The sequence below is a fragment of the Amblyomma americanum genome, chromosome 1 (genome assembly GCF_052857255.1).
Source record: "Amblyomma americanum isolate KBUSLIRL-KWMA chromosome 1, ASM5285725v1, whole genome shotgun sequence".
Taxonomy (NCBI): Eukaryota; Metazoa; Arthropoda; class Arachnida; order Ixodida; family Ixodidae; genus Amblyomma; species Amblyomma americanum.
In genome coordinates this window covers 91,863,619-91,874,896 of record NC_135497.1, presented here as the reverse complement: position 1 = coordinate 91,874,896, position 11,278 = coordinate 91,863,619, and the positions used below count along the sequence as shown (strand labels likewise).

The 11,278-nt window shown below is 52.6% G+C and overlaps 2 protein-coding genes across 2 annotated transcripts; both read right to left on the bottom strand.

Moving 5' to 3' along the window:
• Positions 1-3,812: 3,812 nt before the first annotated feature.
• On the bottom strand, positions 3,813-5,004 carry LOC144133810 (translation initiation factor eIF2B subunit alpha-like). The gene has a single exon (XM_077666904.1). The coding sequence runs from the start codon at positions 4,895-4,897 to the stop codon at positions 3,980-3,982; it is 918 nt and encodes a 305-aa protein (XP_077523030.1). The 5' UTR covers positions 4,898-5,004; the 3' UTR covers positions 3,813-3,979.
• A 2,764-nt stretch (positions 5,005-7,768) lies between these two features.
• Positions 7,769-10,935, bottom strand: LOC144111419 (uncharacterized). The gene is made up of 2 exons (XM_077644752.1): positions 10,261-10,935; positions 7,769-10,180 (listed from the first exon to the last, which is right to left on the bottom strand). The coding sequence occupies exons 1-2, from the start codon at positions 10,933-10,935 to the stop codon at positions 7,769-7,771; spliced, it is 3,087 nt and encodes a 1,028-aa protein (XP_077500878.1).
• Between the last annotated feature and the right edge of the window lie 343 nt (positions 10,936-11,278).

Below are 11,278 nucleotides of genomic sequence, written 5' to 3'. Positions count from 1 at the left end.
GAAACGGACGCGCGCCGCCTTGCGACGAGTTTGTTGCGAAGGCGCGAAACCACCGCCCTCGCCTCCGTCGCTGTTTCACTTACCAGCACAATGAGGGCTGCACGTGCGTGAAACAATAAAAAAAACCACTAAATCAGGCTCGGACGGATATTTCTTGGCAGCGCCGTACTTCAGAACTCGCGAATTGTAGCTGTACGCCTTCGTGGAAGTGCGAAGATTAAGCAGAAGAGAATACGCGAGTTCAGTAAGGTATGATGTCGGGCTTGTTGGTACTGCAAGCTTAATCAGAATAACACGCAACGTTGACAACACAAATAGTAGGAGATGCTTCTGATCGTTTTCTTGCGCTTTCTGTTGACAATGCTGCGTCTTGTTCTAGTGTTGCAGGTCGGCATAACGGCAGGTATAAGAAGCTATATGCAGGACATTACGAGAACACAAGCGTGGGTATTCTTCCGCGTTTTCAATGTGAGCGACGCGCAGTTGCACGCTGTATCTGAGGCTATCGCAACACAAATGTTCTTTTTCTTAATATTAGAACTCAGACGATGGCAACACTGAAATCGAGCTAGCTTTTGAACTTACACACGCAGTTTACAGCGAGACGAAACTTACGCTAAAGCTTGTATATTTGTGCTTAAAAGGTAAAATCAGTAAACTTTGAGTTAGATACCCCAACCCTCCCCCCCCCCCCCCCCTTTCTTTATTCTGAGTACCCAAATCGACAAGAAGGGGAATATTTTAACGCCATTGTAACGAACCGACAACAGACAAAGTTTCAATTTCCCGCTACACCTTGTTCTTCCGCGAAGTTCAAAAACCTCCCACTTGGAGGCTCCACCAGCTAAGGCAAGTTCGTGGCGAAGTAACGCGTAGGGAAGAGCAGCTGGAAAACACAAGGGACACTCCGCCAGCTTCGCAGGGGAAGTAACCACGACGTTAGCCTAAGATTATGGAAAGGTTATAATAGTACCGGGTTTCATATTAACGACCACTGGTCGCCATCTCAGATTCGAAGCAAAATACAACCATTAAATAGCCCAAGGGCGATTACCCACATAATCGCGGGAAAATTAATTCAGGACAGTAGATATGGAACAAGGAAAATTCGGCGGATGTATCTTTAGCTATGCGAATGTTCTAATACAAGTATGTATTCGTCTAATGCATACCTCTTTTTGCTGTATTTTGCTCCTACTAGTCTTATATGGGCTTGAATCTGGCTAAGACGAAGCAGCATGTACGACTTGAAACAAGAACATCACCAACTTCTTTGTCGTAAAAATAACTGCGGTCTTCAATTGACAGAACCTCAAAGGCAAACGAATATCTAGTGATATTTATTTATGCAGCTTCAATGGTCAACAGCTCGCCACCAATATGGCTACGCTTTTTACAGGGAGCTATAAACGCCTAGTGACGGCTGCCTAATTTATATACGGTAAGTGCACAGGTTTTATGCTCCTTATATTCTCAAGTTATTAGTACACACGTGCTTCAAATGGAGACCTATGATAGACCTACAAATACTACTTCCCAGCGTCACAGAACCTAATCGCACATCATATTTTCTATTTGATGCATTTCCTATTAGACGGATTGCCTATCAGTCGGCAATTAGTGTAATAAGAAATGCATCAAACAGGTTATATATAGCTGGATCCGTTATTAGAATTCTCACTAGGGGACATTCATGCTGATATAACTTTGAGGTGACGGAAAATAAACTGGCTTGGAAGTAAAACGTGATCTTAAAGGATAGGCTTAGATTGTCATGACAAATTTTGATGGTTTGCGGTTAGGGATGTATGGCTGAGAACGAACTCCATGAATTAAGCCTCAGTATCTATAGATACAGGCTTGGAAAAATTAACTTGAAGAAAGTATATGGAGAATATGGCAGCCTAGAGGTTTGGCAAAAGAAAATGAGAACAGCAAGGGAGATAACTTTCGCAACTCTGATGTACCAAGGTGACAAATATAGCTCCCGACAAAATAAAGGCTAAGGCAGCGCCTTTGTGTGCACCCCCTCCTTCGCTGTCCCATCATTTTAAAGATGCTGGATCGTTTGCCCGTGGTTTCGGCTCATTCGTGGCGAAAACATGGGATTAAACATGCAGGAAAGAGGAGGCACGTTGCATCAATGCGATTAGGACAAGTACCGTCGCCCTGCATACATACCTTTCAGATACATCCCATATATGGCATGATGGCGTTTTTTTTTTTTGCTTATCCCATTCTGAAGTGAAGAATTAGGATGCGCGTTTGTGAATGTGTGCTGTCCGATGTCGGTTCACGTTAAAGATCCCCAGGTGGTCGAAATTATACCGGAGCCCTCCACTACAGCACCTCTTCCTTCCTTTCTTCTTTCACTCCCTCCTTTATCCCTTCCCTTGCGGCGCGGTTCAAGTGTCCAACGATATATGAGACAGATACTGCGCCGTTCCCTTTCCCCAAAAACCAATTATTATATTATGTCAGTAGTATCAGCGGAATTTCGCGCTTCTGCGGCGCGGGGGTGGCATATAGCGGAACATACGCTCGCATTTTAATGCTTTCAGATACAGGTGGTCTTATACCTGACAGCAGAAAGTAAGGCATCTCCGCGGCAAAAAAGGATTGAGGTAAAAATACTTCTTGTAATTTCCTACAAGAAACAATATAACGAACTTTGATCTTGCATGCCACTTCCGTAGTCACAATGGCGACTAACCTGGCTAGTGTCGGGGTCGACAGCAAAACAGTGGAGCGCAACAGACATGCAGTACAAAGGGGCGAAACAAACTAAGGTCATACAGGGTAGCGCCATTCTTTGATGTTGCCGCCGTCCTCCTCGCTTGTACGCTTACTTTCCGGTTTTATTCTGTTCCGCATCTGCGTTTGCCACAGAGACCCCCGCGTGATACAGCGCACGAGTAGCGACAGTCCCTTTGTATCACGTCGGTTCGGGCTGTAATTTTTTGTGTGCTTTCCATGTTCAGCCGAACTTCAAACAGCAGTGTCTTAAACATGTTTTCATTATCGAACACTGTTACAAATTTGATATCTTATTCGCAGGTCGAGCGCAGTAAACATTATAGTTTCTGTAGCAGAACCAGCTTATTTACTAGGTCCACTTCATGTAGCAGTTTCCTTTGATTATTTGGGCGCTGCGGTGTCTGCAACTTTTGTAACTGTAACTGCGGCATTAACGTGCAGCAAAACGCGCCAAATACTTCATTTAAAGAAAGCAATGCCCTAGCAGAAACTGCACATGTAGACTGCCTGACTATTCAGCACGAACGAAGAAGTCAAACCCTTGGCATGCTTCTAACGGGCGATTCGCGCACATTAATTCCTCGCCTGAACGAACATCAGTTATTTTCTGGCAGGCATTTTCAAATTGCTTTTTCATTCCTGAAGCGTTCACAAAAAGATGAATTCTATCGTCAGGTTCATGAAATTTACCAAACTGAAACAAACATGTTTCACTTGTACATAATGACGCATGTCGCGATTCATGAATGAAACACGGCAGTGGGCAAGCACTTGTGCTGCGCTACTTTTCCCCCGGTCTTCTGTCTTCTTTTTTTTCCCTTGCCTTTCATTTCATCCACTTCAAGAAAGCACGGTATATGACTCTTCTGACTGGTTGTACTTTGGTTAAAATCTGTTGCCACCAAAAGCAGCAGGCCCGATAACTGGAGCAAATTTTATTTAGGAATGATTCAAAGCTTCCGCGCGTATGCACGGGGCTGAGGGATTTACACAGTGTGCACTGGCACACATCAGGCTTGCAAGCTACCTCAGCAAGAGCCCAAATTCAAGTTCACTTTCAAGTGCTCTTAACGTTTTATTGGGCTTAGTGGATAGTTTCGATGAAACAGCGCGCTTTACACGCCCATGGCGGTTGGCGTAAGCTGATTATTATTGTCGCTCTCAGTTTATTCCTCCTTAAAAACACTGTTTTTAACTCGCTCGGTGGCCTTAGGGTGCAGTTTCACAGGTACAGCTTTATAAGCTCATCGCTAACCGCGGAAGGCGTTAAAATTCCGAGATCCGTAAACAACAGCGTAATGTATGCAGGCGGCGTGTAGTCAACCATGGGATGCTCCTTAGAGAGATCGGACTTGCCGTTGAGCTTGTCCGAAGCGTATTTCTGCTCGTTTGGAAGATCCCTCTGGTTCAGAGGGTACTGTCTGGCGAACTTAAAGCTCTCAGCGAGCACGTAAAGGGGGATGTTTTTTTCCTTGGCACACATGGCCATCGTGTAGGTGCCAATCTTGTTGATGATACCGCCGCTTTCGACCACTCCTTCGGCTCCCAGAAGGACCATGTCCACTTTTTCCAAAATATATCCAACAGCGGCGTCAACGATCAGCGTCACACTGATGCCTCTCTCCTCGAGCGCGTCGTACAGCTGCCGGCCACTGTAATCGGGCGCCGACTCAGTCACAAACACGTGGAAGTGCTTGTGGTCGTCAGCTGCGGCGAACAACGTGTCGCGCACTACGCGCGAGAAGGAATGCGTCAGGATCGTGGTGCGGTCCTGCACAAAGGGAGCTGCCAGAGCAGCAATCTTGGAGCGCGCTGCGCGCATTTTCTCCAGAAACGCCTTGCCTCGCGTAGACATATTCTCCTTGCATTCGTCAATGGCACCATCGAGGGAGGTGAGCGTGGCGAAACGCACAAACAACTCGCACGCAGACCTCACGCACGTTATTGAGCACTTCGCCGTACAAAGATCACTGATAACATGCTGTAAATTGTCCTTCATGCCTTGGATGGTTGTGTAGTCGTCCTTCTCGATGAACTCAAGAAGCAGCTGTAATGAAGCCACTGCCGGCGATAGGTCAGAATTGTTCTGCAGCATAGCCTCCAACTTTGAATTGATGGAATCGGCGTTCACCCCTTCCATTTCGTCCGCACACAAGCATGCAAGTTTCAAAATAACGTGGCATCCAAACGTGGGCAAAACACCATGCTGTAAAAAACGGAACCGACCGCCCGGAAGTGTTGAAGTTGTAGCTCGAAAACCCAAACCCAGAGGGCACCACATCTTTATAGAGTCGGCGTTTTTATCGGCAGATGGCGCCAAAAACTCATGCAGCTAATGCAGCAATGCAGCAATTAAAGCCCCTCAGTGAACTTCAATCTAGCTTCAGAACAGAATTTGAAAAGAAGCGGAGGTAGTTCATCCTGTGGTCTAGAACAGGCGCGGATTTATGGGTCACCCTTGGAAAGGGCGGTCCCATTCGAAGGATGCATTTCTTCTAAAAAAAAAAAATTGTCTTCTGCATGGTTTACCGATGCAAAATTTCTCGCTTAGTGGAGGGGGGGGGGGGGGCGACTTCCCCCGCAACACTCCTTTAAAACACATTGGTCTAGAATTGTGAAACTTCCAAGCTCTTGTTTATGTCGTCCGAACGTGTTGCTACGTAGCTGTTTTTTCCCTTTGTCATTTGCCTTGTGCAGCTGATAGCTGCTTTCAAGATATTACAATGACAGCCAGGAACGTCTTCAAGCTGAAGCTTTACACAGTTGACAATATTTTCGAGGCTTTAATGAGATGGGACATTATAATGCGAGGACGACCACATGGAAGCTCACAACGTTTAGCGCCTATTTATCTTATCTTCTCAGCGCCTCCCGCTGAATCCAGCCCCCTTCATGCCGGGCAGTTCGGAAGATATTCCTTTACTTGGTACTTGGGGCCACTTTGGACGAACGAAAAAGAAAGGCTAATTGTATTCAGTCGGCTCTTTGCCACCCTTACTGAGGGACGGTGAAGTAGCCACACAGGTAACAGAAAACATTATTGCATATTTGTTATGAGTACAAAAATAACGTTATGCGTTGGTGGAATAACATTAAGCTAACGTTAAAAGTTAGCATATAACATATTTGTTGCGCTAAGAACTTTGATATAAAGTTTCAGATAAAATGAAATTACAGCGTTAGTAATAAAATATGAGCAAAACAAATTCCAGCTTGGCGTGTAATGTATTTTTATGTTCGAACAATTTACGTAATGTTAGCAATAAAAAGGAGCATATATGTGTAACATGCAAAGTAACACATGAAGCTCGTTGCACCACTAAGAATGCATGCTGACCATTAGTGACTAGCTGTAATGGAAGCCAGGACAGACTCCTCATTAGCATTAGCATTTCAATAATGTCTGTGGAACATTAACTTATAACATTAGCGAAACATTACTATGACGTTAATATAACGTTCCTGACCAATCCGAGCTTACTTCAAGTTCCAGGGCTCTTTTCTACATTTCAACCAGTAGTGAACTTTGCAATTAAAGCTCTTGGCTTGCACCATCCACAGATTATACACATACTGCCAAAATTATTTTAGAAAAATTTAGTTATTAGTTATTCATCACTAAATTATTTAGGTGCACTGCTTATGGGTAGCAATAAGCATGAATACGGGGTAACAAACCAAAATAGGTGAGAGTAAATGTGTGGCATGCCTTACAGTTGTGCTGTGTTATACTGCTCCTTGTAGTATCCTTCATGAAGAGTTGACTGAAACTGCTGGTGTGCATGCGTGTAACACCACAACTTCTTGGTCTGGTCCTTCGAAATTGGCATTTTAACGTTAGTTTCATTTGTTTAATAGTTATACAGATGCTCCACTACTGTTAGGGAAACATAAGAACGTTAGTTGGTACTGTTTCAGTAAAGTTTTAAAAAACGACATTCAGAAAAATGTATAAACGTTTGACTCAAACCAAGAAATACCGTTTAGGTGATATTTGGGCAACCTGTCCGGCGTTCATGACCGTCCAGCCACCATAATGAAGCGTCATTGGCGTGCATAGTATAATTATGGAATGTAGATCTTTGTGAGTCGGCACATCTATGTGCCAGGATTATTAGCCCGCAAGCTTTCAGTTTGTTTCGAGCTATCTAACTGTTGAGCGACCCCAGCAGTGCGCCGACCTTGGACAAGAAGAGGATCCAGTAATATTTCCTGATTAGAAATAGCTGCAGGATGAAATATCTCTTGTGGCTATGTGGGGGGAATGTGCTCGATTTCTGCCACCCATATCGCGGGGGCACAGCTTGGAGCGGGGATTGGGAAAGGGGATGTGGGGAGGGGGGATGTCCGCTTGCAACGCGCGCTAGTGGTCCGTGGTGTCCAGGAAGGCAGGTCCCAGCAGCAGCAGTAGCCACAACTGGGGAGGGTGAACGGCACGCACTGGGAGTGGCGCTTGGACGTCGGGGGCTTGCAGGAGGCAGGCAGCCCATTACCCCGGTCCGGCCGAAAGGCTGGGCGGAGGTGGGCGATGACTACAGCTCAGCCGGGTGGGCTGCAGGAGGCCACCATGTGGCAGCCGATGAGGACCGCGGGGTAAACTGCTACAGGGTAGCAGCGCGGCGGGGTGCGCTAAGGAAAACCGCCGTTTCCGGCGGCGCGCAGGAGCTGTGGTTACAGCTGGGGCGCCAGCGGGCTGGCGCACAAGGGACCGGCGGCCGTGTCCAGGATCACGGGATGCGGGCCTGGTCGTACCGCCGGGGGGCTGCTTCAGGACAGCAGCAGGGGGAGGGAAAAAAACACGCTGGATACCGCCATGGGAGACGGCACGTCGGGGCCCCGCACGCACCAGTGCGCGCGGGGAGGGCATCAGGGGAGCCGCACTCCCGTTCAGGGCACCACGGCAGGTGTCGAGGTGGTGAACAAGCTGCCGCCAAAGTCATCAGCTGCGCCGACTGCTGGGGGTTTCCAGGAAATATGGGCCGTGTTCTGGATCACGGGATGCGAGCCAGGCTTATAGCCGAGTGGCTAATCCCGTAGATTGTAGGAATTCCAGCAGCAGTCGGAAGGCCTCAGTCTGGCTGCGCTCTGGGTGCAGCAGGTCCTGGTCCGAGTAGGAGGGCAGCCCTAGGTTGCGGTACCCTGCAGTCATGTCACGCCGGGGGGCCTCTAGGTTCGGGCAGGCACAGAGGAGGTGGCCCAGAGTCTCGTCTGCCCCACAGAAGGAGCAGGCCGGGGACGGGGCTCTGCCATGTCGGTGTAGCCGGGCCTGTGTCCATGAGCAGCCCGTTCGTAGTCGCAGGATTAGAATCCGTTCCCTCCGTGGCAGGCAGTCGGGTACCCGCATGAAGCGGACTCCTGAGGCCACGCGGGGATCGGGGTGGAGGGCCCGTACGGCCTGCCGAAGAGCAGGACGGGCGAAGTCCAGCTGCGTTACTTTTGAGGACACCGGGGAGCCATTGGTGTGGGCGGCTCCGGCCAGCTGATCCGCAGCCTCGTTCCCAGTGATGCCAACGTGTGAAGGCAGCCACTGGAGGGAGACCGGACGGCCAGCATCCTGGATGGCCATAAGTCGGGCTGTAAGGTTGGCCACCGTGTGCTGCCTGGGCTGGTGCTGGCGCAGCAGCTGGAGGGCTGCTCTCGAGTCGGTTAGGATGACTGCGGGCTGCTGTCCAGGCAGCAGGAGGAGCAGGTCCGCTGCCAGATGGAGGCCCGCCAGTTCAGCCGCCGTGGAGTTGGCTGGGAACCGCAGGCGGCACGACAGTGCTGCACCTAAGGCCGGTGCTACGCAGGCCGCAGCGGCCTGGCCTGTTGCTGGAAGTACCGAGCCGTCGGTGTAGACCTGGAGATGTCCTCCCAGGGACTCCTGCAGCGGGGTGGCAGCAGTCTGCTGCAGGGCAGCAACAGGTGTACGGCGCCTACTGCAGCTCCGGATGTCCACCGAGATGGGAAGCGGCGGCCTTGTTGGTGGGGGCGGGAATGGTGCCTGGTTAACAGGGGGGCCGAACAGCCTGTGGAATGTACTATACAGGAGCCCCATGCGGGAGTCCGGTGCTCGGCGGAGCCGAGACAGGAGGGCCCTTCCGTCTGGAGCATGATATAGGCGGTTCACATGGCGCAGACCCGTCTGGAGGAGCAGGAGGGACAGCGGCCAGGACCCTGCTTCCGCGTGAGTGGCAGCGATGGGGGAGATGCGCGGGAGGCCCAGGCATTGCCGCAGGACGGAGCGGTGTCCAAGCTCTAGAGTCCGAAGGCGGGCGGGTGGCAGGGTCACCAGCGGGAGGGCATATGTCACTAGAGACGTGGCCGCTGCGTGGTAGAGGCGGAGGGCCCAGGAAGGAGAGCAGCCCTTGTCCCTGGCCTGGAGGCGCTGGACCGCCTGGCCGATTCGTCGTAGACGAGGCAGGAGGGCCCTCACCGCGGGAAGCCAGGTGAGGCGTCGGTCGGTCAGGAGGCCGAGGTACTTCACCTGGTTCCGCCACGTGGGCCCATCCGCACCGAGCCGCAGGGTGGTGATGTGCGCCCGACGCCCTCTGGGGTGGTACAGCAGGGCCTCCGTCTTTGCCGGTGACACTGTGAGGCCGATGGACGATAGGTATGCCTGTGCAGCATCCAGGGCCCCCTGGAGAGATGTACGCATAGAACGGATCCTCCTAGGTGTGCCCCTCACCCACAGGGCCACGTCGTCTGCATACACAGAGCACCTCACCCGGTGGGAGGACCTGGATTTGAGGGAGGCTGGTAGTCCTGCCATGGCCAGGTTGAATAGGAATGGGCTCAGCACTGAGCCCTGTGGTACTCCTGCTGCGACGGGCCGTGGGGAGCTTAGTTGTCTGCCGACTCGAACCCGGAAGGTGCGGCCCTGGAGGAAGGCTTGGATAAACGCCATCAGAGGGCCAGTGACTCCCAGGCGGCTCAGGGCCTCATGGATCACATTGTGTGGGAGCGTGTCAAAGGCAGCCTTGACATCCAGCAGGACCAGCATGACGGCGTCCCCATCGTGCCGGGCATCCTCCAGGGTGGAAACCAGGTCGGCAATTGAGTCCGCAGTGCACCTGCCCCGTCTGAAGCCCGTTAGCTGCTCTGGCAGGAAGTTGGTGACCCGGGCAATCCAGGTGAGGCGGAACAGGGCGATGGCCTCCATGGTCTTGCAGGCTGCGGAGGTCAGGGAGACTGGCCTGTAGGAGGACGGCAGGCGGCTCGATTTCCGTGGCTTGAGGACTGGCACGACCACGGCCGTCAGCCAGTCCTCGGGGAGAGTGGCCGAGCCCCAGATGGCGTTGAAGGCCTCAAGGAGACGGGTTCTCTCTGGGGTGTCGAGGTTACGGAGCATTTGATGACTGATGCCGTCTGCCCCCGGGGCCGTCCGCTTTCGTGGGCGGTCCAGGACTGCCTGTAGCTCATGCGCCGTGATTGCGGCATAGCACTGTGCCACGACATGGGCCAGTACACCAGGGGGGCTGCCGGGGTTCTGGGGGTGGGCAGGGCTGGAGGGGGGCTGGAGACCGGTCCGCCAGGAGGATTGAACTGATCAGCCATCAGCTCAGCCAGGTCCTCGATGCTGATGGCCCTTGCGATGGCAATGGCCAGGATGGGACGCCTGGGGATCTCTGGATGGACCAGAGCCTTCAGGAGGCGCCAGGCTTTGCCCGAGTGGCTGTTTCTCTGTATGCTGGAGCATACCCCAGTCCAGCTGTGGCGGCGCCGGCGTCTGGCGTGTCGACGGCAGGCAGCGTCGATGCGCCGGTAGGCCGTCCAGTCCGCAGGCAGGGAGGTGTTCAAGGCAATGCGCTCCTGGCGCCTGCGGTTTGCCCTGATGTTCAGGAGGCGGAGGTCCGGGACAGGGGAACTGGCCGGGACCCTGACCAAAGTGGTAGCCTCGCGGGCGCAGGTAGCTACGTGGTCCATGAAGCTCTGGCCCGGAGGGATCTCCTTGCTGCGGACGCGGAACTCTGGCCAGGAGATCACCGCGTACGTCCGATCCTCCTGGGGCCGCCTGGAGGTTCGGGTGAGGAACAGGGGGAAGTGGTCCGAACCCCAGGTGTCAGCTGGCTTCCGGCACTCGTACCGAATCCCTGGCGTTGTGAATGCCAGGTCCAGGGTTGATGAGTGTCGGAGGGTGACGAAGGTGGGGGAAGGGGGCTTCAGAAGACCAAGGCCCGCCCTCAGCGTGGCCTCCATCAGGATACGGCCCGCGCGGCTGGTGGTGCGGCAGCCCCACTCCCTGCTGTGGGCGTTGAAATCCCCACACACCAGTGCTCTGGGGCCGATACAAGAAAGCACTGGGGTCAGCAAGGGTGTGGCTCAGCTCACCCCTGGAGGGATGTAGATGAACACCACCGTGGTGTCTGTGGCGCCCATCCACACGGTGACTGCACAGGCCTCCAGGGGGCCTGAGACGGCATCGGACAGGTCCATGACAACGTGCGGCAGGCCGGCCCGAACATAAACAGCACTCCGCGGGCCCTGTTGCTGGTGACCAGGGTCAAGGCAGGGGGAGCTGGGGCAGCCTGGCGAGGTGCAG